This window comes from Miniopterus schreibersii, assembly GCF_964146895.1.
Source record: "Miniopterus schreibersii genome assembly, chromosome: 18".
NCBI classification, from domain to species: Eukaryota; Metazoa; Chordata; class Mammalia; order Chiroptera; family Miniopteridae; genus Miniopterus; species Miniopterus schreibersii.
The window spans coordinates 14743453-14769165 of record NC_138121.1 but is presented as its reverse complement, the minus strand read 5'-3'; the positions used below and the strand labels follow the sequence as shown (position 1 = coordinate 14769165).

At 52.3% G+C, this 25713-nt stretch overlaps 1 protein-coding gene across 2 annotated transcripts; it reads left to right on the top strand.

Moving 5' to 3' along the window:
• Positions 1-3703: 3703 nt before the first annotated feature.
• Positions 3704-25710, top strand: SLC12A4 (solute carrier family 12 member 4). 2 transcript variants are annotated; one of them, XM_081120117.1, is made up of 24 exons: positions 3704-3920; positions 8989-9083; positions 10538-10669; positions 13981-14127; positions 14213-14267; positions 16323-16453; positions 17760-18001; positions 18149-18363; positions 18880-19044; positions 19123-19221; positions 19512-19569; positions 19933-20107; positions 20507-20625; positions 22092-22190; positions 22383-22502; positions 22710-22814; positions 23081-23249; positions 23501-23696; positions 23802-23971; positions 24061-24192; positions 24273-24380; positions 24577-24764; positions 24875-25008; positions 25157-25710. In XM_081120117.1, exons 1-24 carry the CDS (start codon positions 3806-3808, stop codon positions 25246-25248), a joined length of 3261 nt encoding a protein of 1086 aa, XP_080976243.1. In that variant the 5' UTR covers positions 3704-3805; the 3' UTR covers positions 25249-25710. The 2 variants fall into 2 exon arrangements, with proteins under 2 accessions (XP_080976243.1, XP_080976244.1); XM_081120118.1 differs by lacking the exon at positions 22710-22814.
• The last annotated feature ends 3 nt before the right edge of the window (positions 25711-25713 follow it).

Sequence of the window (25713 nt, the reverse complement as noted above, 5' to 3'; positions counted from 1 at the left end):
TAATTTACAAGAAAAGGTAAATTTGGCCCCCATTATGCCATCATGGCTGGAAGCAGAAGTTCTACTGAGGTATTCCTCACAACCAATAATCAATTTTTGTAAATGTCCCAAGTATACTTGACAAAAATATGGAATTTTCCAATTGTTGGATATAGAACTATATACATGTCCATTAGGTCAAGTTCATTAATTGTGTTGTTAAAATTTTTTTATTTCCTAGCTGTGTGTTTTTTCTTGGCCTATTTGTAACCATGACAGTTGTGTTGAAATCTTCTACTGTGATGGTGTATTTATCAGTTTCTCCCTATAGTTCCAGCAATGTCTTTTTTACTGAAGTGAAGTTAACATACCATAAAATGAACCATTTTAAAATGAATGATTCAGTGGCATTTAGTACATTGACAATGTTGTGCAACCTCTATCTAGTTCCAAAACATTTTAATCACCCTAAAAGGAAATCCTATACCCATTAAGCAGTTACTCACCATCCCCTTGTTCCCCCTAATCACCAATCTGCTTTTTCTCTGTGGATTTACCTATTCTGGGTATTTCTTACAAATGGAATCATACAATATGTGACCTTTTGTGTCTGGCTTCTTACACTTAGTGTAATGTTTTCAAGGTTCATTCATGTGGTACTTTTTCTCCATTTTTATTTTACTCTTTTTCTGGAATTCCTATTATGCTGATATTAGATTTTCTATTTCTATCCTCTATATCTCTTTTCTATCTTTTCTTCCTTTGTTTTTTCTTTCTTCTTTTGGGAAGATTCCTTAATTTGGCCTTTCCAATTTTCTAATTCATCCTCAATTGTAACTTTCTGCTATTAGATCACCTATTGTGTTTTTTGTTTCAAATATTATTGCAGTAACTTTTATACCTGGTCCCATATTTCTTTGATACTTCTCCCATCCAGAGATGGGTTATGTGCCTTCATACTGCCTCTTGAATCTGGGCTTTGTAACTGCTTGACTAGTAAAATACACAGAAGTGATGTTGTGCCTGTTTCCAGGCCTAGGCCTAAAGAAACTGTCAGCGTCTACTCCCTGCTTCTTGGGATGCTTACCCATGGACTGCTGCCACTATGCCATGAGGAAGCCATGCAGCCCATGGACAGGTCCACATACCGAGGACCCACTGCTCTGAGGGTCCACAGCCCATTGAGTTCTTCGCCTACAGCCAATAACAACTTGCTATTTATGTGAGTGAGTCATTTGGAAGTAAATCCTCTGTCCCCAACTGATGCCCTGTAGAGACAAGCTTTACTCAACTTAAAGATTTGTGAGCAAATTAATGTTTTTGTTGATCATTGTTTTAAGCCACTATGTTTGGGGATAATTTATGTATTAATAGATCACTAGAACAATTATATTTTTCATATCTTATATTTCTGTTTATTCTTTTTTATATTTTTTGTTTCATATTGCTAATATTCTCCCTTATCTTTTGTAATATGTTTCTTAGGCTAATCTTGAATTGTTGGTCAGTGTATTCTAATAATTTTCCTGATGGATGTTTTCTTTTGAAATGTCTGTGCTTTTCAAATGTCTTTCTTTTTGCCTGTGAGGTTATTTTTGCTTGTGAGTACCCTGATGGTGCAGGCTACTTGGTCAGTCAATGAATGGATTAGAAGTTGTATCCTAGCCACAGAGTTCCTCAGAGCTAAGGTTGTCAGTTGGGCTTTAGTGACCTATCTCTCCCACACAGCACCTGACCCCACCCCTTGAGGAGAGAGGCAATATCTGATGGCAGGGTGGGAGCAGTGTGAACACTGCTGAGAACATGCATCTGGCCATATTACAAACCCAAAATTACAAATGAACACTCTTCTCTTGTTAAAGGCTTGTACTGCACCTTGGTATGCACCTTGGGGCCAGGGCCTGAGGATAACAAAGTGACAAGACCAAAAAGATCTTGCCCTTGTGAAATCCACAATCTAGTGGGCACAAAAAACATTAATGATTTTTTTACAGAGAGGGGAAGGGAGAGGGAGAGACAGATAGAAACATTGATGAGAAACATCAACATTGATTTGCTGCCTCCTGCATGCCCTACTGGGGATCGAGCCCACAACTAGGGCACGTGCCCTGACCAGGAATCGAACCAGTGACCTCTTGGTGCATGGGTCGATGCTCAACCACTAAGCCACACCAGCTGGGCTGAAAAACATTAATCAAAGATCCCCGCAACGCATTTCTCCCTGCAGTGGATACTACGATGGGAAAGTGCCCCCAGGGGAACACAATCCAGGGAGAGTGAGGTGGGGTGTCAGGATCTGTGTGAGAAGTTTTCTGGGGAAGAGGTGGTGCTCCAGGCTGAGACCTCCATATAGAGGAGTTTGGTAAGTGAGGGTGGGGGCAGAGTCGAAAGGCATTCTGTCAGAGTGAACAACAAATGATTTGCAGAAACTCCCTGAGTTTAAGGAAGTGAAAAACCCAGAAGGGCTGAGGCTGGGCTGGAGGATGGCGAGAGGTGCAGCTAAAGAGGCTGGAGGGGCCAGATGGAGCAGGGTCTTGTGGGCCAAGAGAGAGCTTGGGCTTTCTCTTCAGAAGAAGTGGCTCTATCTTGAGCAAGGAGTCCATTTGGAAGGCTGCTACTGTGGGCAGCTGAAGGCAGCATGAGGGACAGGAAGTCAAGTGGACAAGCCCTGGCTGGGGTGACTGTGGGGTAGGGACCAGAATGGGGGTCAGCTCAGAGCTCCTTCTGCAAGGCCCAGGGACTGATTACCGATTCTACCCTAGAGCTGGAGGCTGGGAAGAGGAGGCATTCAGGGCGCAGTCAGAGGTTGGTTGGGAAGATACCACTGATTCTCATGTTCTAAAGCCCTGTGAACCATAAAAAAAATGGACAAGTAGGACGGGCTCTGGGGTTTTCTGAAAGAGAAATAGCTGAAAGGATGCCTGGAAAGATAAAGATGTTAAAGTCAACTGTATATATAAGTTATCTGAAGCTATATAGTAGAAAGTGAAAGAAAAGTTAAGAATAAGTAAACAATTTGGGTAAAGAATCCCCAGGAAGTGAGACAGCAAAAGACTGTGGCTAAAGAACCGAAAGTAGCCTCCCAAAGGCGCAAAGGGGACAGGGCTAGGGGGATGTGTCTCCTTCCTCTGGAGGAGGCAGTAGGCTCTGGGGAAGGGACCGGAATCCCCAGATGCCTCCACCAGGGAGAGACTGTAGTGAGGTCATGCAGGGAAGGGATGGACCTTCACAGGGATTGGGTTTGCAGGGATTGGGTTTCCAAGGACTGGGAGGAGAGGTGGGAGGCAGAGGATGAGGAAATGGATAGGGGGTACTGAGGAATGGTGGGAGTCCCTGGGCAGGACTGGGAGGACCTCTGCGATCTTGGATCCGTCCTGCCAATTCTTCCCCATCTCTGAGTAACAGAAATGTCGCTGAGAGTTTACTAGGCACAAAGCGCAGAGGCAGTGCACCCCGCGCCCCACCTCAGGTTGCCCTCAGGCATCCCCCAGGGGTGGAAGCGCATTTCCTCTTTTGACAAGTACCGCACCGGGGCTCAGAGAGGGCGGTTCCTCACTCAAGGTCACACAGCAATCAGGCCCTCCCCAGGGCTTGAAGCTACTAGAAATCCTGTCTCCAGAGGGGCTTCACTCCTCAGGGGCCCCCTAGGGGAGGAGCTGGCCCAGCACCTCCAGCTCCCCGCCCCCGAGGGGCGGCCCGGGGGACGGGCGGAGGAAGTGAGCGCAGCGGGGAGGAATGTGAGCGGGCGGGGTGCGCGGGCCTGGAGCGGCGGGGACAGCTGGGCAGGCAGCCGGGGCAGCGGGTGAGGCAAGGCCGAAGGCGTGCGATGCCTCACTTCACCGTGGTGCCGGTGGACGGGCAGCGGCGCGGCGACTATGACAACCTCGAGGGGCTCAGTTGGGTGGACTACGGGGAGCGCGCCGAGCGGGATGACTCTGACGGTGAGGGCGCACCCGGATGGGGCCTCGGCGGGGACAAGGGAGGGGAGTGGAGTGGACCACGCGAGGCCCGCGCTCACGCAGACACCTGGCCGGATCACGCACACGTCGATGCGGGCCTAACTTTTCCTAGTTTGCGCCGCAGCCACCAGTCCCTAGCTCCGCGAGCGCAGACACTATTTTCCTGGGCCCCGGCGCGCCCTCCCCACCCGAGCTCCTCCCTAGCCAGCCGCGGGCGGGGGCTGCAGACGTGGCGGACTAAAGAGGCTAGGCCTTCGGGGCCCCTAGGCGCGGGAATAGCGGCGAGCCTCCATCTCTGGCCCTTCCCGGTTGGGAGCATAGCCGCTGCCCGGACCCCAACCCTTTCACCTGTGAACCGCCTCCAGGCTCTTCTCGCTTTGCCTACCCATTTGTTCTTTAGCGCTTCTGACACTAAGACTCCCCTCCCTTCCCCCATCCCTGTGCCTCCCTGAATTTCGGCCTGCAGGAGTGTGTGCCTGCTGACGGAGTCTGTTCATATCTGCCTGTGAGCGCACTGGGGTCGATCCCCGCTTAGACCTGTAGGTACAGGGGCATCTGAGGAGTACTCACACGGAACCAGTCTTGTCTAGGGTGCTTTATGTGAATTAACTCGCTTAATGCAACCAATTTCCCCCTTGGGATAGGTCCTGTTACTCACACTTAAGAGGGAGTGACAGACGGAGCAGTTATATAATTTGCACCGGGGATTCAAACCCAGAGTTGGAGACTCCAGCACCCTCTTAGCCTAGGTATCAGAACTGGGCCTGAAGGAGAGCCTCTCCTCCCTTCTCCCAGGCGCCCGCCTCTCCCCATGCCCCTTTCTCCATTTCCTTCCAGGAGGCCCCCTTGGAGTATGAACACTGCTGAGAACACGTGTTTGCATGTATAGTGACATATGCATGTTTGCAGGCGTGTAGCTGTGTGATATCACAGGGTGAAGGTGGTGTCAGGGTAGCACATTCTCAGGGCCTCTTTCCTGCAGGGATGCCAGTGATGAGAATGGTGATATCACTGATAGCAAATACCTGTGTCTGTGACTGACCATGATGGAGACATGCAGAGAACATGTGTGTTGGTGACATGTCAGGTGATGTGATTTATTTTTTTTTAATCCTCAGAGAGGATATTTTTTTCATTGCTTTTCAAAAGGAGGGGAGAAAAAAACATAGATGTGAGGGACATCGATTGGTTGCCTTCCCCACTGCCCCTAAACCGGGGCTGGGATGGAGCTTGCAACCAAGGTACTCGCTCTTGGCCGGAATCAAATCCGAGACCCTTAAGTCTGAGGGCTGATGCACTAACCACTGAGCCAAACCGACTAGGGCAGGTGATGTGATCTTCACCTAGCTCTGATCTGTCTGTGATGGTGACATGACTGAGGTGATCCGTACCTGATGTGGGTGGTGGCTATATGTGAGCCACCTGATTGTTGTGTGGGAAGATGGCACAGAGCAGTGGCATGAGCTGCTGGACATCATGGGATGTTATAGGCTTGACAACCATGTTCATGCACACACCCCAGCCCCTAGTCTTGTTCCAGTGGTCAGAGCAGGAGCCAGCATCCCTGTCCCCTTTAGCTCTGGGAGGCTTTCTCTCCCAAAGACTGGGCTGGGCTGCATCTCTGGGATCAGCCTGGACCAGTGGGCAGACAAAGCTGAGCCTAGCCTCTGGACCCGCCTTGGCCTCTCACATGGTGACTGGAGGGACCTGGAGCCACATTGGCTGAGTCCTGCCAGGTCCCTCTAGGCTGCGCCAGCTCCTCCCACATCAGCCCTCCTCCTCTTACTCCTTTTCAGCCAGACCTTGGCTGTGTCTGCGGTATGGGGGACACTTTGCGCCCTGGTGAGTGATTATGACCCCTCTTGGTGGGGACTACAAAGGGTTGGGGGCACGAAAACAGTGAGCCTCAGGTCCATCTCATGGGGTACCCCCAGCCTGGTACTTGAATCTCTTAAGGGCCATACCTCTGCTCCAAGGAGTATGTGTAGAGGTTATAGTACCCCTGGCAGATGCCTGTGAACAGAGGGATCAGGAGTATCACCTGGATACCCAACTGCAGCTGGTGCATTCACAGCTGCAGCTAGGAATACACATATATGTGTACTTCACAGGCAGCCCCCAGGCCCAGGCCATGCTCTGGTTCACCCAGGATTTCAGGTGGTATCTGAGCAGCTTCAGCCTGGCGGGCATGCCCAGACCTGCCGTGGAATTTTTGGAATAGCTGAGGGCAGTACAGACACCCAGACACTGCTTAGAGCACCCCCTGACATACACATACACACATATTCCCACAGTCCCATGGGAGCTGTCCTTAAATGAGGCTTTGGGGAACTCCAAGAAATGCCTGCTGGGTGTCTAGCACCAGATGTCCTTTTTCTGATGCATCTGGGCAGTTAGAAGAGTGGGTGTTACTATTTCTACTTAATAGAAGAGGAAGCCAAATCAGCACAGAGAGGGTAAGCAAGTTGCCCTGGGTCACAGAGAGGGAGGGTCAGTAATCCAAGCCAGCCTGCCAGCCATCTGAGCACCAGGAGCCCTGGGTATGTGCACCCTGGCCAAACTGCAAACCCCAGACACTCTTCTCTAGTTAAAAGCTTGTACTCCACCTTGGAGTGCATCTTGGGATGAACTGGGGCCTAGCATAGGATTAGGGAACCTGCAGCTCAGCTCCTACCCGACTCTGGTGGATCCTGGGACCCAAGTTTAGCCCTTCTTACTGGGTGACTTGCCTCTGAATCTCTGAGCCTTATTTTCCTTGCTTCTAAAAGGGAATAAATTATATCTACTGGAGGGTTGCTGTGAGGACTAGAGGCAACCCTTGGAAGGACTCTGAAGCACCCTGGAGTCATGGCTGAAGGGACAATGGATCTGCTGGGTCTTGGAGGACCATCCATAGCCAGTTTTGGGGAACTGCTTTGTGCCCAGCTCTGTGTTTTCTGGATACTAGATCCGTCTCCTCAGAGAAACAAAGCAACAATAGTAGGGCAGACTGTAGTGAGTGGTTAGAATAATTTATAATTTATTTCAAACCTACCTCATAAAAGGATAAGAGGTATGTCATGCCCCTCCTTGCAGGCTTTGCCCCTTGGTGTCTTCCCAAAGGACTTACCCTCAGAAAAACCATGCAGAGGAATGGGGTAAGGACTCTTAGATGACACAGATGGTGACTGCATCTAAAGAATAAATTTAGCTTGGATATTCCTGGCAGCCAAGGCAGAAAGGGAAAAAAGATGAGCTCTATAGCTGCCATATTTTGACAAAATTAAGCATCTGACTTATTCAGGGGAGACATTTTTTGTCACAAAACTCCAACAGTATTTTTCAGAGGTTTCTCACAGAAGGACCATCAGTGTAATAGGCAATGTTACTGGGTTTTCAGATTTTTCTTGTGGTTCCTTATCCTGATTCTGAACAAGCATCAAATATCATAGGGTGTCTAAGGAGCTATGTGACCCCAGAAGGTTTTAACATGGCTTGGTGGGCTGGTTTGACCTTCTGCTGCCTTGGTCAGTTGTGCCATTGGCATTGGCCTACACACGGCCTTGTAGCTTGTGGGACTGAGCTGCTTGGCTCACTTAGATAATCCAGGTTCCTAGATGAGGTGATGTACTGCTTTCACATTCTGTTAGAAGGAAGAGTGGACTTTGCCCCCAAAATTGCCATCAGCTTTACCTGTCAGTCTTCTTGAGTAATAAAGAATCCACAGTGCAGCGCCTGCTGAGTAATTGTTGGCTTAGAGAAGGCATGTTAAGTCTCATACCAATGGATGTATCAGATGGCGGAGGGTGCATCATTCAGCACTCTTAGCTGTAAACAAGAGAAGTGAAATTATAGGCTATTTAACCAGAAAAGGTTGGCAGGTAGCCCTTACAAAACCAGGGATCGCCAGTGAATGGCCCGAATACCCCACCAGTCTGGGTCAGTGACAACACTTCCGTTGCCGCCCCCATCACCAGACACCAGGCCAGCACTGCTGCCAGTCATTGCAACACCAACCTGGCTTCTTTGAACCAAGATGTCACCTTCCCATTTGCTGTGAGGCCTCCAGCTACTGTCGCAGCTACCAGACTGTCTGGAGGGAGAGAAACAAACAAAAACAACCACTTAGCAACCAGAAAAGGAATACTGGGTGCCTTCTGCCTGCTTGATGGGAAGTTGGGCACGTCACCTACCGTGACTCACAAGGGACAGTTTGGAAAACAGGGAAAAGTGCTAATACTGGGTGGCCAGAAAAATCAGCCAAACTTTGAGAGTTGAGGCAGGCTTATTTTTAAAAAGTGCATCTGGTTCTTTCCTGCGAGGTTTCCTTGGAGCTGAGGCACTGTCTCACCAGCCTGGGGGAAGGTGGACTGGAGGCCACGCACCTGGTCTGGGCAAGCAGCCGGGATCTGGGGGCAAGGAGGCCAACAAGCGGCTCCTGCCAGCGGTCCCTTCTCAGTCCAACACCCACCCAGCGCCGCTTTCCAATGCGACCCTCGGCAGCATCTTGAGCCACTTCCGCTCTCTGGACAGCCTCCTGCTTGCCCCTCCTCCCAGCATGCCCCTGGCTACCCGCGCGGTGCATGGTGGGGCAGCTAGCTGGAGGTCTCTGACGATGGCGGCCGAAGGTGCCCTGTGTGGCTTCATCTACCTGGAGGGCAGCACTTGGGCGGGCCCTGAGGACACCGAGGCCCTGGCGCCCGCCTCACTGGGTATTCCAATGGGAGTGGGGGGGGTTGAGGGCGAGCAAATGCCGGACCACGCCCCTTGCAGAGGCTCCGCCCCTCGGTGTTAGCACGTGCGACAGCTAGTGCGTCTGGGGCCTTCACACAGGTTCCCTATGCCAAAGGAAGTGACGCGCTGCAATTTGGTCATTGGCCACTCTGCCAATACTGGCTCTTCAAGGAGACTGGTGGGATTTGATGGGGAAACTGAGGCCCAACCTGCTAACACTGACTCCCGAAGTGCTCCACAGAAATGATGTTTTGTGGGCTGGCCTGCTGGGGAGCGAGCAGTGCTGGCTGAGGACTCAGGAGGCGGCCCTGACTGGGATTCTCTCCTCTCTCCACAGGACATGGCAACCACAGAGAGAGCAGCCCTTTCCTTTGTCCGTTGGACGCTTCCAGAGGAAACGAATACTATGACAGGAACCTGGCACTGTTTGAGGTAGCTGAGGAGCCATTCTGGGCCACAGGTGTGGTAGGCAGATGGGTGGGCAGGGGTCTGTAGGAAGCCAAGCCTTCGCTAAGCGGGCAGGTTGGACACTTGTGCCTCTTTATTATGTCTTGGCTCCTCCTCCAGTCTCCTCTTGTCTGCCTCGTCTTCTTGGCAACCAGGCTGTGATTCCCTTGGCCCTTTGAAATGAAACTGCTTTCCTCGAGGCCACTCACAACCCCACCTCGTTACCACCTCCAGGGTTATCCACCTTTGCCTTCCATGCAGACCTAGACACCTCTCAAGATTTCTCACCTCAGGATTTCCTTTCTTCCCTTCACTCTAAGACTTCTCATAGTCCATGATTCTTTTCTCTCCTGTGAACTCTTCCTCGTCCTTGGTTGGCTCTTCCAGCCCTGTGCCCCTCAAGTTCACTGAAGCCTGGCCCTTCTCACTGAATCTACCCTCTTTCTCCACATCTACGCCTCAGTGGACACCTCTCCGGAAACTCCCAATTTTGTGCTTCTGAATTTGAATTTTATCCTTTTCAGACCCAAACTCAGAAGTTGGATCTGGATTCAGGGCATGGTTTAGGCCCCTAAACTCTGACCCACACATTCAGCTGCCCCCATGGAAGTTTCATAGATGCCTTAATCTCCACATGCCTCAAAAGACCTGTATCTTCACTTCTCACTCCAAACCAGTTTCTCCTTGTGCATAGGGTCAGAAGGGAGCTGGCAGACAGGGAAAGACTAAATGTGGGCATAGGTAGGTGGAGGCATGGTGTGGAGAAGCTACAGGAGCAGGGAAAGCCTACACCCAGTTGGAGGTTGTGACCTCTGGGAAGGGAAGCCTCCTGATTTAGAAAGGCAGCAAGTTTCTGCAACAAAGACCTTGACCTGGCCCCGCCTGAGAATGGGCTAGGGGACCAGGATCCCACCTTGGGGAATGAAAGGGTTGGGGGGAGATGGACCATCTAGAAGGATCAGAGTGTGAGCAAATAAGAGACTCTGCTTGTCCCAGACATCCCTCTTTTGACTTCCTTAGAGTAGCTTTTTATGGGAGAATTGAGGGCAGATGTGAGTCCCAGAGGCCCACTCATAGCTGGGAGGTGGCCAGGCAGAACAGGCAGGATGAAGTGTACCATTCGCCTGTCTGCCAGCCATTCCTTGCCCTGCCTTCTCCCCTGAGGCAGGTAGATTTCACAAATGGGTTGGTAGTGACTGTAGCCAAGTTGGGGCAGAGAGAAGCAGCTGCCGGGCTGAGCCTTTGAGTGTTGAATGCTGGGGTGTGGCGCCCACACCTGCCCAGTTGGCTGGCTTGGGCTTCCCCAGGCAAGAGCTGGGATCAGGCCCAGGCCTGCCTCAGGGCTTGGCAAGGGGCCAGAGGCCAGGCTGCTGGCTACACATTGGTAGCCTGGTGCCAGCTGGGCCCATTGCCAGACTGCGCTGTGGCTCTGTTTACAGGAAGAGCTGGACATCCGCCCAAAGGTATCATCTCTTCTGGGCAAGCTCGTCAGCTACACCAACCTCACACAGGGTGCCAAGGAGCATGAGGAGGCTGAAAGTGGGGAGGGTACTCGCCGGAGAACAGCCAAGGTAAGCTAGTCAAGGACAGCAGAGGTGCCTCTCCTGGGAAGACAGGCTCAATGTCACGGAATTGGCAAATTCCCCACATGGTTGTGAGCATCCCAGGGAAAGTGGGTGCCAGGTGTGGTGAGCATGGAGGATGGACACTGAGTGCCTTGGATTTAAGGAGGCTTCAAGGGGTGGGCTAAGGAGGTAGAGGGACAGGGGGGCCCTCACAAATGACAGCGAGAGTGACAGCTGCCTTTATTCAGCCCTTTCTGTGCGAGGCATCATGCCAAGCAGTGCGCCTGGGTTCTTGTAGATCATCTCACAGCAAAGCTGTGAAGCAGGTCCTATTATATCCCCATTTTACAGATTAAAAAATGAGTGTCAGGAGTATGAAGTAACTTTCCTAAGATGACTGAGCTAGACAAGATCAATGTGTAACACTGGGAGACACATTTGTGGGTTTATTGTGAGATATGTGACTATTAAAAGATCAGATCACTGGCATCCCATCAAGATGGATAAGGGTGTTACCTTTGGAACCAGGAACATGGTTGTCCCTTGGGGCTGTGTGACCTAGAACAAGTAACCAGACCTTTCTGCCCCTCACTATGTGGCTTCATTGGCACACCACTCCAGCAGCCCTTGGGTTCCTTGAGCACCTGGGTGGGGAGTGATAGGAGCATAAAACTGCCTCTTGGGGCTCCCTGTTCCCCTTCCTGGTCCATATCCAGGCCTGTGTCCTTTCAGCTCTTCTTTCTCCTCAGGATGACTTTGCATATCTTTGCTTAGCTCCCTTGTATGAGGAGGCTCAGTCTAACTGAGGGCTGGGGGTAAGGAGCCCTCCCTCTCCACCTACTGATTCCCTGAGGTTTGGGAAGTGGCTGTGGTTTGGAAGGAGCTTGGCACTAGCTGTAGTATTCTTGCTGGAGGTCAGCACAAGCAGAAAGAGCTCTTGGTTGGGATAAGCCCGGTCCCCAGCCTCAGACTTGCTTGAGTTTTGGGCCTTGTTGGAGTGGGCCAAGGAGAGATGGTAGACCAGGCTGATATGCACCCCTCACCTTGCCTCTCTGGGAGGAAAATCAGCCCACACTTCAGAGAGGTCAGCTGAGATATTGAGGTCACACAGACTTGACCCCCACTGTATCCTGCTGGTTGTGATTTTGTTGGCATTTCTGGACTGCAGATAGCAGAGAACCCTGTCTCTGGCTCTCCCTATTCGGCCCTGCATAGAGTTCTTAGCTTCTGAGGGTTGCCTGCAGTGGGTAATAGGATCCTTGGGTTAGTGCCTCTTCCCTGTCCCTTAAGGCCAAGTCCAGGGAGCTGGCGGTTGGCAGTAAAAAGGTCCCTAAGAAAGGCTAGTGCATATCTCAACAAGTGTCAAAAGGAACCCTGGAAGCAGGGCCATAGTTCCTTGGCCTTATGAGGAGCCTGTGAGGATGCTGGGGTCCAGCCTTAGCTTACCTACCCAACTCACCTGGCCCTAGTTAAGGATATGAGAGGATGCCTCTGTGTCCCAGTTCCAAGTTTTTCCATGGAGGAAAGAGGAACCTGGCCAAGTCTACAGTGAATTAGTAGGAAGCTAAGGAGCTGGGGCCACTAAGCTATGATCCTTACCCAGGGTGGGTCTGAGCGGGGCCTTAGAAAAGTAAGGCTTACAGCAGGAAGGGTGGGCCTCTAATCAGACCATGCCAAGATCCTAGGAAGCCTCTCCATAGCAGCCACTCCACTCTGGCTCCGGCCTTGTGACCTTCTGAGGCTGCCAGAGGTTATTTGGAGATGCAGAAAGCATTTCTGGCCCTGCCCTTTCCCACACTGCTTTTTCCAGAGTGACTCAGCCTAGAATTGGGGTGGGGCTAGGAGCTGCCACTATTGCAGTGGGTGGTCCAGGGCCTCTGAAAAGGGCTGTCAGAGCCCAGGTGAGGTGTATCTGTCACCTACAGGATAATTTTTTAAATTTTTTTAGAGGAGGTGGGGAGAGAGGGGTAGAGTTGGGTGGAGAGACATAGATGTGAGATGTCTCCCGTACACTTCCCCCCACAGGGATCAAACCCTTGACCTTCCCGTGCATGGGACAGTGCTCCAACCAACTGACCCACATTGGCCAGGGCTGTGCAGGACAATTTTGGGAACTATTTATTCTTATTTGGGCCCTCCTGAGGTCCTTTAGGCTGCACATAGATCCTGCCCCAGACCTGGACCCTTCAGAAGAATTCCTGAGGACACATAGTTCTCTTTCCCACTCTAGCTCTAGGACAGCAGGCTTTGCTGGGGCTCTGGTGGAAGCTCTTAAGGCCCCACTACCCTGGGCTGCACTCATAAGGACTCAGTTCTTCAAGAAGGCACCTGCCCTGCCTCTGTGCTTCAGCCTCTGCCCTGGCCCCCTGGCTGGCCCCTACTCTGCCCTTAGTTGAGGAATCCTGCCTACATATGCCCATTAGACTTTCTTCACCTGCCCTTCAACTTTGAGACTTAACTCTATGCAGGATTTTCCCAACACATTATCCTAGGGGCCTTCCAAGGCACCACTCACTAGGCACCACTTACCTTTTGGGTACCTGCAGGGCCTACTGGTGATACAATAAACTAACAAAAAGGGATGGGGTTTACCTTGTGTTCCAAGCCAAGAAGTGTGGCCCACTGGTGGATTATAGGATAGATGGTGCAGAGGATTTTTGGCAGGGATGATGAGACTGGACTTGGTTTCCTGAGACCTGCCCTGGCAGCAGAGTGGGCTGGAGTGTGGAGAGGTTGATAGGCACAGGAGAGCACTATCCAGGTGCCCCAAGTGTAGTGCCTTTAGGCTGCACATAGTCCCTGTTAAAGGGACTAAGGCTGAGGCAAGGCAGGTTGATCTAGGCGCAGCTTGAGAGGCAGACTGGATAGGACTTAGTGTCCACCTGGACTGGAGTTGGGGGCTGGAGAGAGGGAGGCCAGGGGCAACTTCTTAGATTCTGGCTTGGGTGACATGGGGCCTGGGTGAGAAGGTAGGGGTCCAAGACAGACCTCTCGTTCCAGAAGTTTAACAGAAGAGAGGAAGGGAAGGGGCAGTACCTTGAGGGGGGGTGAAGCTCAAAAGCTCACACATGGCGTTTTAAAAAGAATCAGGTTTTATATCTTCCCAGTCCCAAACTGTCTTTATATATAAAAGCCAACATAGATATCCTAGCTGTCACCCCACCCCTGTACTCCCCAGAACTCCACTCAGGATGCCCCTCTCCAACTTGTTCTCTATAAAACACCCTGGGGACTGCTGAGTGATTGGGGTTGGCCTTCCATGGTGCATCTGGGCCTCTCTGATGCTCTATGGCTCCCCCTCCCCTCTTGCTCCATAGGCGCCCAGCATGGGCACTCTCATGGGGGTGTACCTACCCTGTCTGCAGAATATCTTCGGGGTGATCCTCTTCCTGCGGCTGACTTGGATGGTGGGCACGGCTGGTGTGCTACAGGCCCTCCTCATTGTGCTCATCTGCTGCTGCTGTGTGAGTATCCTAGCTGGGGCAGAGGCCATGGCTGCCCACAGAGCCTGCCTAGCTGAACTGCTCATCTAGGCCCTCCTTCCTACAGACCTTGCTGACGGCCATCTCCATGAGCGCCATCGCCACCAATGGAGTGGTTCCAGGTGGGTGAGCACCCCACCCTTGGCCTGTTGGGGGTAATGGGTCCAGAATCCACCTTGACATACCGGAAACCTTCATTGTTCCCGTTCCCAAAGCAGTTCTTTGGTGGGGTCTGAATCCATGACAGTTGCATCATTTAGGAGCATCCTTCGCAGAGTTTGAGATACGTTGTGTTTTGTTTGTTTGTTTGTTTGTTTTTAAATGGGTCTGGGGGTGAAGACTAAAGGGTCCTGGGTTTGATTCTGGCCAATGGCACCTACCTCAGTTACAGGCTGGATCCCTGGCCATGGTCGGGACGCGTTTGGGAGGCAACCAATCAATGTGTCTCTCTCACTTTGATGTTTCTCTCTCTCTCTCTCTTCCTTCCTTCCACTCTCTCCAAAAAGCAATGAAAAAAAATATCCTTGGGGGAGGATTAAAAAAAATAAAATAAAAGGGGCTGGGACTGACAAAGAAGGTGATGGCGTGCCCCTGGTGGCCCACGCCACGGATTACAGGGTAGACAGTGCAGAGGGCTTTCAGCAGGGATGATGAAATTGGACTTGGTTTTCAGAGACCCTGTTTATTTATTTAATCAATCATCTATTTATATCAGTATGGACTCCGGATAGTTATTTTATTCTTTGGATCATAATCCAGTACTTCATTATTTTGTTTCTCAAACTATTCCACTTTGGGTGTTTAGCCACTCAGGTTGGCTTCTGTGTCTGTGTCTGGATCCTTTTTTTTTTAATCCTCAACCAAGGATATGTTTTTTAAATTGATTTTAGAGAAAGAGGAAAGGAGAGAGAGAGAAAAGAACATCAGTTGCTTCTCATACACAGCCTGAGCAGGGATTGAACCTGCAACCTAGGTATGTGCCCTGCTGGGGAATCAAGCCCGCAACCTTTTGGTGTATGGAACAACGCTCCAAACAACTGAGCCACCTAGCCAGGGCTATGTCTGGATCCTTTTTTTTTTTTAAAAAAAAATAACAGTTTTATTAGTATTAGGATAAAATGGGGGCACAATATATGTTTACCCCTAAAAGGGTTTGAAAGTGCATAAGAATGTAGAAAGGAAAATTGAAAGTACCCATAATCCCACCATCCTGAACTCATAACTGTTAGCCTTTTGGTGCATGGTCTTAGAGTCTTGTAAAGTATTGATATATTGTTTTCCCCATACTGTGTGTGTGTGTATGTGTGTATTTCCCAAATGTTGGGGAAAGTTTGTTTTAGTAGGAGTTATAGGATGTTATCTAATTTATGTGATTATTTTCCTATTCTTGGGTTCTACCTTTCCACTGTTGTATTATTGTGAACAGCCTTGCACACAAATCTCTGTTCACACCCCTGGCAGTTCCCTTAAGAGAGGGTCCTGAAGGTGGAATTACAGCATGAAAGGGATTAACCTTTTAAAGTTTCTTGATTCCTGTTTCCAAGTTATTCACCAGAGATCTTTTATCGGGAGCAAATTCAACTAGCAACATGAGATCACTCTTGTCCCCCGTACCCTTGCTGGCCCTGGGGCCCAGTGTTGACTCTGTCAGTCTTGTCAAGGGTGTTAGACTCTGATGGAAACACAGACTTAGGGCAGGAGGGTCAGCCATGGGCACTTACTCAATGGCAGGCCCTGTGCTTGGCCCTAAGGACAAAGAACTAGACAAGACACTGTCCCTGCCACAGTCTCGAGGGGTCAGACTAACAGACACAGCCCTCAGGAGGGGTGAGGTGTGCTGAGATAGGACACACCCAGCCAGAGGAGGCTGTGGGGACTGGCCTAAGTATAGGGAGTTGGGGGACAGTGGGCCACTTAGGCACTGCTGAACCTATAACTGCCCTAGCAAAATAGCCATTTCACTGTTCTGTGCTGGGTGTTGGAGTCACAGGGCAGGATCCAACTTCAGCCTGGCCACTTACTAACCCTGAAGCCTTAGGCAAATCTCCCAACCCTTCTGCTCATCTGTAAATGGTAAAATTCATTCCTGTCCCTCTGGGTGGTTGTGAGGGGTGGTCGGGAAGGAGACCCCTTGAAGAAGAACCAGCCTTGACCTATGTACACTTTCTTTGTTGTAGCTGGGGGCTCCTATTTCATGATCTCCCGCTCACTGGGGCCAGAATTTGGAGGTGCTGTGGGCCTGTGCTTCTACCTGGGAACAACATTTGCTGCGGCCATGTACATCCTGGGAGCCATTGAGATCTTGCTGGTGAGTCATGCTAAGCCCTGGCCAACTCTGATCTTGTCTTAACAGCCCCTTTCCCATAGGCTCAGGCTGCCCCTGCTCCCTCACCTCTGGCCAGGGTCTGGGGCTTATAATATGGGAGCCTCCTTGAGGGAAAAAGATCTTTGCTCAAGCCAGTCTTCCCTTCAACCCCTTGCCGTTTGGGCTAGGCAGGGAAGGGACCTGGCCTGGCTCCCTTCACCTTGGCCCTGGATGTTCCATCTACCAGGGCCCCATTTCAGCAGTGGCAGGTGATCGGTAAACTATTGCATTTAACTCAGTGACAGATCTTGGTGATGTAGAGCCTGCTGCCTGGACATGTGTGGGCTCTGGCCAGGTCTGTCTCCCCTAGGTCTCTGTGCCAAGGCCCTTCAGATCTACCTTATCCTTGTCCTTAAATCAGGGTAAGCAGCCACAGAACCCTGTCTGGAGGTCAGTGCCCCCTCCATGAGCCCCAAGTATGTTCCCCACTCCCCACTGACCTTGCCCTAGCTTGTGGGAGAAGAGGTGGAGGGGCCATGGCAATCACAGGGCAACAAATGCCCACCCCTGGGAATCCAGACAGTAGGAGATATTTAGAGGAACTGCCTGGCAATTCCCATCTCCAGGTCCTCTGCCTGTAGTGTGGACCCAGCTCATAAACCTTTTGGGGTTTTTTGTTGTTGTTATTTTATATATATTTCCCACATTCCTACATTTATTATTTGAGTTCCTTCTGTAACGAAAATTTGTCCTTTTCCCCATTTATTTATTTATTCTATCATGTATTTATATCAGTTTGGACTCCTGGATATTTATTTTATTCTTGGCTCATGATCCAGTACTATCATTATTTATTTTGTTGCTCAAACTGTTCACTTCGGCTGTTTAGCTATTCGAGTTGATGCCTGTGTCTGGGTCCTTTTTAAATAACAGCTTTAATTAAGATATAATTCACATGCTATACAATTCACTAGCCATTTAAAGTATAAATTTTAAAGGTTTTTAGTATAGTCACAGAACTGTGCAACCATCACCAATCAATTTTAGAACATTTCATCACTCCAGAAAACCAATACTTAGTAGTAGTCACTTTCTATTCCCCCCAGCCCTAGAGAATCATGAATCTGCTTTCTGTCTTTAATCAGATTTACCTATTCTGGACATTTCATGTAAATGGAATTATACAATATGTGATCTTTTGTAACTGGCTTTTTCTGTATACTTTTTAACAACAACAAAAAAAACAAAATGATGTGATTCACTCTCCAAATAGGAAAACTGAACCTTCTATATCTGTCTCTTGTTTCAGACCTACATTGCCCCACCAGCTGCAATTTTTTACCCAACGGGCACTCATGACTCATCAAGTGCCACCTTGAACAACATGCGAGTGTATGGGACAATTTTTTTAACCTTCATGACCCTGGTGGTGTTTGTTGGAGTCAAGTATGTGAACAAATTTGCCTCACTCTTCCTGGCCTGTGTGATCATCTCCATCCTCTCCATCTATGCTGGGGGCATCAAGTCTATTTTTGACCCCCCTGTGTTTCCGTAAGTAATCTGGGAATATATCTAGGCATTGCACTGACACTTCTCCCAAGTAGATGGCCTTTGATGCCCTGAGTCCTAGAGTCTGCAGGGTGGAAACAGGTTGGGACCTCCAACTGAGCTGGTGATGATTCTTCCCCCTCCCCGCAGAGTGTGCATGCTGGGCAACAGGACCCTGTCCCGGGACCAGTTTGACATCTGTGCCAAGACGGCCATGATGGATAATGAGACAGTGGCCACTCGGCTTTGGAGCCTCTTCTGCCACAGCTCCAACCTTACCACTGACTCTTGTGACCCCTACTTCCTGCTCAACAATGTGACCGAGATCCCTGGCATCCCAGGTGCAGCTGCCGGCTTGCTCCAGGGTGCGTCCTCACTCCTGTCCTCCTGCTCCTGACCCACAGGCCGAGCTGGGGGCAGGGAATGAGCATGGAAGGAAAGTGGATCACAGAGCCATCCTTGTGTGGCCAGCTGAGGAATGGGGGGCAGGTCTGGCTGCCTTCCAGGCCCAGCAGTGTCCTCTCAGCCTGGCTCCTGGCAGCTAGGTTTCGGGTGAACAGAGCCTGTTTGGCCAGTGTCCCAGGCCTGCAGCAGCCCCCAGAAAGTTCTGGCAGCCCCTCTCTCCCCAGCCACAGCCCTGACACTGCCTGGATTATTCTCCCAGGAGCCATAAAGGGCTTCTGTCTAGGAGGCAGGCAGTGACAAGGCTCTGGCTTCAGCACCCTTTGCCTGTCAGACTTCTAGCCAGACAGCCCCTTCCCTGTAGCTGATGCTGCCCTGAACCCCCAGAGCCTCTCACATCTGCAGCCTCTGGTTGGGCTGCCCTAAACTGCCCCTGGGAAGTAGGTGGGGCTGCTGTGGTGATGCTACTGCCCCTGCAGAGAACCTGTGGAGCACCTACCTAGAGAAGGGTGAGGTCGTGGAGAAGCATGGGCTGCCCTCCACAGATGCCCTTGGCCTGAAGGAGAACCTGGCCCTGTACGTGGTGGCTGACATTGCCACATCCTTCACCGTGCTGGTCGGCATCTTCTTCCCCTCTGTGACAGGTAAGCCCTTCTTCCCCACCCTCCCAGCCCTGCCCTCTCTCCTTGGGAGCCCCTGAGGGAATCTCATTGTTTTTGAAGGCATCATGGCTGGCTCAAATCGTTCTGGTGACCTCCGAGATGCCCAGAAGTCCATCCCAGTGGGGACCATTCTGGCCATTGTTACCACCTCTCTTGTGTGTATCCTTTCCCAGGCCTGGGGCAGGCAAGGGGAAGTGGGGCAAGAGGCACTTGCCTTCGTATATCACCAGCTGGCGTGCACAGACCATCACACGTGCATGCGTACTTACATACCTTCCCCCTCACACACATCACACACTCGAGTGTGTGCACATCACGAAACCCTCAGCTGTAGGTGCTCAGCTGAGTCTCCTGGCTAAGGTTAGGGCAAGGGGCACATGGGTCCTATGTGAGAATGAGTGGGGGCAGCAGTGTCAGTGGAGGCCCAGCTTTCCTTGACGCAACCGCAGACTTCAGCAGTGTGGTTCTCTTTGGCGCCTGCATCGAGGGCGTGGTTCTCCGGGACAAGTGAGTGAGCTGGGTCCCTCCCCATGGCAGTGGGCTTAGCTCTTGTCTACTTTGACACCAGCCCCCCTCAAACACATGGTCCCACACATGTCCTCAGGCTGCTGGTTGCCAATGGTAGTGTGTGCCACTAGGTAGGTTAGGCCCCACGAGGACTTTTGCTTCTTAGAGAATGGTGACATGGGATCAGGGCTGGGACGAGGAGAAAGGACAGGGGCTGGTGGACTGGACTTCAGTGCCGAGGGGCCAGAGTTCTGCCCACAATAGCCATCCTTCCTGACCCCTGACATCCCTCACTCTGGGCAGCCCCATCCAGGGTTTGGGGGGCTCCTTGCATGTAGTATGGCCTAAGCCTGGCCCCTGCAGGTATGGTGATGGTGTCAGCAGAAACCTGGTGGTGGGCACATTGGCCTGGCCTTCGCCCTGGGTCATTGTCATTGGCTCCTTCTTCTCAACTTGTGGCGCCGGCCTGCAGAGCCTCACTGGGGCACCACGCCTGTTGCAGGCCATCGCCAAGGACAACATCATCCCCTTCCTCCGGGTGAGCCCTTTTGCACTCCCCCACAGCGGGGTTCTCCTGGCTCCTCACACTGGTGGAGGGCAGGGTATACAGATGCATTATATCCCGCTGGGGCCCATAGTGACCCAAGGCCACAAAGTCATCATGAAGAATTGCTGAGAGCTGCCCTGGCTCTGGCTCTGCCCTGCTGTTGGCAGAGTGGCTTGAACCCAGAATCCTCATGGCCAATCTATAGCTCATTCAGAGCAGAGAGGCCTGGAGAGGTAGTGGGCAGAGAAACTTGTGGAACTTACTGGGAAAAGCATGGGTGTGGCCTGAGGATGCTAGAGGCCAGGCTGTGGCTTGTTACTCAAGGTGTAGAATGGGGATAATGGGACCAGCTTCTTCCCTTGCTGATTCCACTGACCCTGGTGTGTGCAGGTATTTGGCCATGGGAAGGCAAATGGTGAACCAACATGGGCACTCCTCCTGACGGCACTCATCGCTGAGCTGGGCATCCTCATTGCCTCCCTCGACATGGTGGCCCCCATTCTATCCATGTGAGCTGGGGTCCAGGGCAGGGCAAGGGGCTGGTCTTGGGAAAGGTTCCTTGAACCCTTCAGCACCCCTGAACCAGGGGCCCCAGCAGCTCCCTGTGACCTTGTCTGGCGTTGAGGGTACAGCTGGACACGTTGGGTTGTATGGGCAGATGTTTGCCCGGCCAGAGCTCAGCCTACCCCTGCATTCAAGAGTGAGCCTGACGCTTCTGCAGAAGAGACCAATGGGTCCTACGCCCTCTGTGGGAGCCTCCCAGAGAAGGCAGATGGCTACCTTCCACTCCTGGACTGGGCATGCACCCAGTCCCTGGCACCTTGATTAAGCCACCACTGCCCCATCCATCGGTTTTCAAAGTTGTTTGCTTTTAAAGTTTTGTAATCAACTGGGCATTTGAGTCTGCCAGTGCCCTACAGGAGGTGGTCAGCATGTGGCAATTTCCAGGGGTCCCTGAGGCAGAGTTCACGTGGTTGCCGTGTTTACTACTGCCATTGTTGGGGCTCGCACTTTCTCTCCTCAATATCTTGTTCCGCTGCCAATGCCCCCTCTTGCTTGTTTGCTTATGATGGGACTACCCTTCACTGCCCCACTCAGCCTGTAGGTCTACCAGGTCCCCTTTCCCTCTGAAGCAGCCACACCCCCACCCCCACCCCCACCCCGGCGACAGGCCATAATGATCTTTTGCTCCTCCCCACCCACTTCAACATACCTCCACCCAGTACTGCCCAGCTCCACCCACACATAGTGCACACCTGAATCTGATCTTCCCACAGTTGTCTTGGGTGGTGACCCCTCACTACCTAAACCAGAGGATATATCTCAGCCTTTATCATGTGGCTCTTCCTGGCAGCCCTGATGGGACTGACCACTCCCACTCATAGGGAGTCCCTGCTCCCTGACATGCCCTCTCTGGTAAGTCCTGAGTTTTTGTCTGCGCTTCTCCAGCCAGCTGGAGAAGGTAGAGGTTGGTGCCCCTCCCCTCAGCCCTCTGCTCCTCAGCTGTCTTCCTGGAGGGTTCACACAGTAGACCTCGCCCATGTCCCAGTCTCCTACATCTACACAGTATCCCTCAAGTGTCTCTAACTCAGTGTCTTCAAAATGGCACTTTTCCCTACCTTCTCTTCCCCACATTCATGACAGCCCCTAATCCAACTGGTCACCCAGGCCAGGGGCCTGATGTTGTCTAGCTGTCTCCAGACACTGAGCACTCCTTGGCACTGTCCTTTTTCATAGCTCTGCACTCGCCTTTCCCCCTGCCTGCTTCCCCTTTCCCACCTCCTCTGCCTGTGAACAGTTGCCCATCCTCTAAGCCCTGGCTCTGAGGACACCTATGCAGTAGTCCCATCTGCCTCAGGCATAGGAATGGGTGCTATGAGGCTGTAAAGACCTGGCTCAGCCCATGCACCGCAGGGATATCAGGTACCTGGCTGCCAAGGAGGCTGTTCTGTACCAACCAGCCCCTGTGACGCAGGTTCTTTCTGATGTGCTACCTGTTTGTGAACCTGGCCTGTGCTGTGCAAACGCTCCTGAGGACCCCCAACTGGCGACCCCGGTTCAAGTACTATCATTGGTGAGCACCACCTGGATCCCTGAACCAAGTCTTCTGACGTAAGAGCTCTGGGGAAGCCAGGAGACCCATTCAGGATGGGGTTTGAGTTTCCTGGGCTTCACTTATTGGTGAGAAATTGAGGGGCTGGGGAGCTTGGTCTGGGGCCATATTGGTCTTTCGCTGATTCTGACCCTTTCCCATTCTCTGGTGCAGGGCACTGTCTTTCCTGGGCATGAGCCTCTGCCTGGCCCTTATGTTTGTCTCCTCCTGGTACTATGCCCTGGTCGCCATGCTCATTGCGGGCATGATCTACAAGTACATTGAGTACCAAGGGTGAGTGAGGGGATGCCACCTGGTTGGGAAGAGTGGGGTGATCTGTATGTTGCATTGTGGGGAGCTGAGCTATCCTTTGCTAGGCACCATAGGTATTGGGGCTGGGGGGCTGAAACTCAGGGCCTGGCACCCCTCCATCTCACATACACCTGGACAGAATCCCCTGGGTGGGACCAGGGGCTCACCAGCTTATGGTGGCCTCTGTAGGGCTGAGAAGGAATGGGGTGACGGGATCCGAGGTCTGTCCCTGAGTGCTGCCCGCTATGCACTGTTGCGGCTAGAGGAGGGGCCTCCTCACACCAAGAACTGGCGGTGAGTTCACACCCAGACTGGCAAAGGCCACTCTAGGTTCTCAGGGGGTGCTGTGAGGGTGGGACAGTCAAGAGGTGCTGGCTCCCCCTCCCTGGTCCATGTTCCCCATCCTGGGGTTGCTAGGGGTGCTATCCTGCTTATTGAGCCCTTGGATCTCTGCTCCCCAAACCTGTGGGAGCCTGTGAGCTGAGAAGGGAAGAAGAAAAGGGGTTTCTTGGAAACTTCTGGCCCTGGTCTCAGGCTGCCTCCCCGCCTGGCTACTGCAGGCCTCAGCTGCTAGTGCTACTAAAGCTAGACGAGGACCTTCACGTGAAGTACCCACGGCTCCTCACCTTCGCCTCCCAGCTGAAGGCCGGCAAGGGTCTGACCATCGTTGGTTCTGTCATCCAGGGAAGCTTCTTGGAGAGCTTTGGCGAGGCCCAGGCCGCTGAGCAGGTGCCTGCTACAGGGGGCAGGGAGCTGAGCCAGACTACAGGTGTCTGGACTGCAGCTGGCACATAGGGGAGGGGACCAATTCTGGACAGCCAGGTGGACAGTAGTGCTGCCACCTATAAGCAAGGGTGGGTATGGCTGTCCCATCCTGAAAACATGGCCTCTGGGTGGGCAGCTTGCCTCCTCCCCTTCCCTGCCCCCAGCAGAGGGGATGCTGATGGCCTTGGCTTCTGAGCCTCATGTGTTCCCCACAGACAATCAAGAACATGATGGAGATTGAGAAAGTAAAGGGTTTCTGCCAGGTGGTGGTAGCCAACAAGGTTCGTGAGGGACTGGCCCACCTCATCCAGTCTTGTGGCCTGGGTGGCATGAGGCATAACTCCGTGGTGCTGGGCTGGCCCTATGGCTGGCGACAGAGTGAGGACCCACGCGCCTGGAAGACCTTCATTGGTGCGTGAGGGGCCAGGGCCTGGGCTGAGCCACAGGGGATGGGGGTCGAGGCTCAAGTGAGAACAGGGCTGCAGGCTGGCAGTCAGCAGTGTCCCTCCTCCCCAGACACCGTGCGCTGCACCACAGCTGCCCACCTGGCCCTACTTGTGCCCAAGAACATCGCCTTCTACCCCAGCAACCATGAGCGCTACCTGGAGGGCCACATTGACGTGTGGTGGATTGTGCACGATGGCGGCATGCTTATGCTTTTACCCTTCCTGCTGCGCCAGCACAAGGTGGGCCAGGGGGTGGGCCTAGGTGAGAGGGGCTGGGCCCTTGGATAGGTGGGGAGTAACTGAAACACCCAACTACTACATTGCCATAGGTTTGGAGAAAGTGCCGGATGCGCATCTTCACAGTGGCCCAGATGGATGACAATAGCATCCAGATGAAGAAGGATCTGGCCGTCTTCCTGTACCACCTGCGCCTTGAGGCAGAGGTGGAGGTGGTGGAGATGGTGAGCCATCCACCCCAATGTGGCTCTGTGGATAGCCTGCCCCTCAACAGCCCAGTCCTCACAGCCTACCCTTTCCCCAGCACAATAGCGACATCTCTGCATATACGTATGAGCGGACACTGATGATGGAGCAGCGGTCCCAGATGCTGCGGCAGATGAGGCTGACCAAGACTGAGCGGGAGCGAGAAGTCAGTGGCGTTGGTTCAGGGCATGGGCAGGTGGCAGGGTCAGGCCTTTGGAGACACCATCAGATGGGGCATCAGAATGACTTACCCCAGCCCCACTCATGTCAGTGCCCATGTCCCTGCAGCCAGGTGGTCATGTTGAGCCAGCGAGGTCCTCTTTTCCCATGACATTGAGGCTGCCTCCTCTGATTTTCTTCAGGCTCAGCTGGTCAAGGACCGGCACTCAGTCCTAAGGCTGGAGAGCCTGTACTCAGATGAGGAGGATGAATCTGCAGCTGGGGCTGACAAGATCCAGATGACATGGACACGAGATAAGTACACGGCAGCTGAGCCCTGGGACCCCAGCCACACCCCTGACAACTTCCGAGAACTGGTGCATATTAAGCCGTGAGTACAACAAAAACAGACCCAGCCACATTGGGGCCAGTGGATGGAGGGTGGATAAGATCTGTGGATGGGCCAGGGGTGGGGCCCATGATCAACTCCATTACCTGCAGGGATCAGTCCAATGTGCGGCGCATGCACACTGCCGTGAAGCTCAATGAAGTCATTGTCACACGCTCCCATGATGCGCGCCTGGTCCTACTGAACATGCCTGGCCCACCCAAGAACAGTGAGGGTGATGAGAACTGTATCCTTTTGTGGAGAGGCTGGCAGCGGGGAGGTGGACAACATGTGAGGTTACTCTGGGTGCCAGGTTATACCGGTTCTGATTGATGGCACACTTCCCTGGGTACCCCTTGGTCCTGGTGCTGCTTCTTTAACCTGATGACCTATAGACATGGAGTTCCTGGAGGTGCTGACCGAGGGTCTCGAGCGGGTGCTGTTGGTTCGTGGCGGTGGCCGTGAAGTCATCACCATCTACTCCTGAGCCTGATACAGACTTGTGGCCTACAGTGGAGGTGTTCAGGGTAACACCCCCTCCAGCACCACCCATCTGCCAGTCCTGCTTTGCCTGGCCCAACCCTGGACCCAGCTTTGGAGATTGGGCCTGGGCCTGGCAATGGAGATGGATCCAGGGTCCTATAGGACCCTGAGAGGTTTGGGGACTTTCTCCCTTTCAGCACCCCAGGAGGCCTGGAGAAGACTGGTAGGGCTGACATTGGATTTGGAGACAGCCAGCCCAGGAATGCTATTTATTGAATATTTATTGTTGGGATGTCACCATCAGAGAGAAGGGGAAGGGTGACAAAGGAGGGGGTCCTATCCAGCTCGCCTGCAGGAAGACCTGGCTCAGACTACTGTGGGCAGGGACCCCCACCAAGCCGAGCCTAATGGAGCCAGCCAGCTGAGTCCTAACTTTTTTCAATAAAACATTGTGTACTTCTGGGCCTCC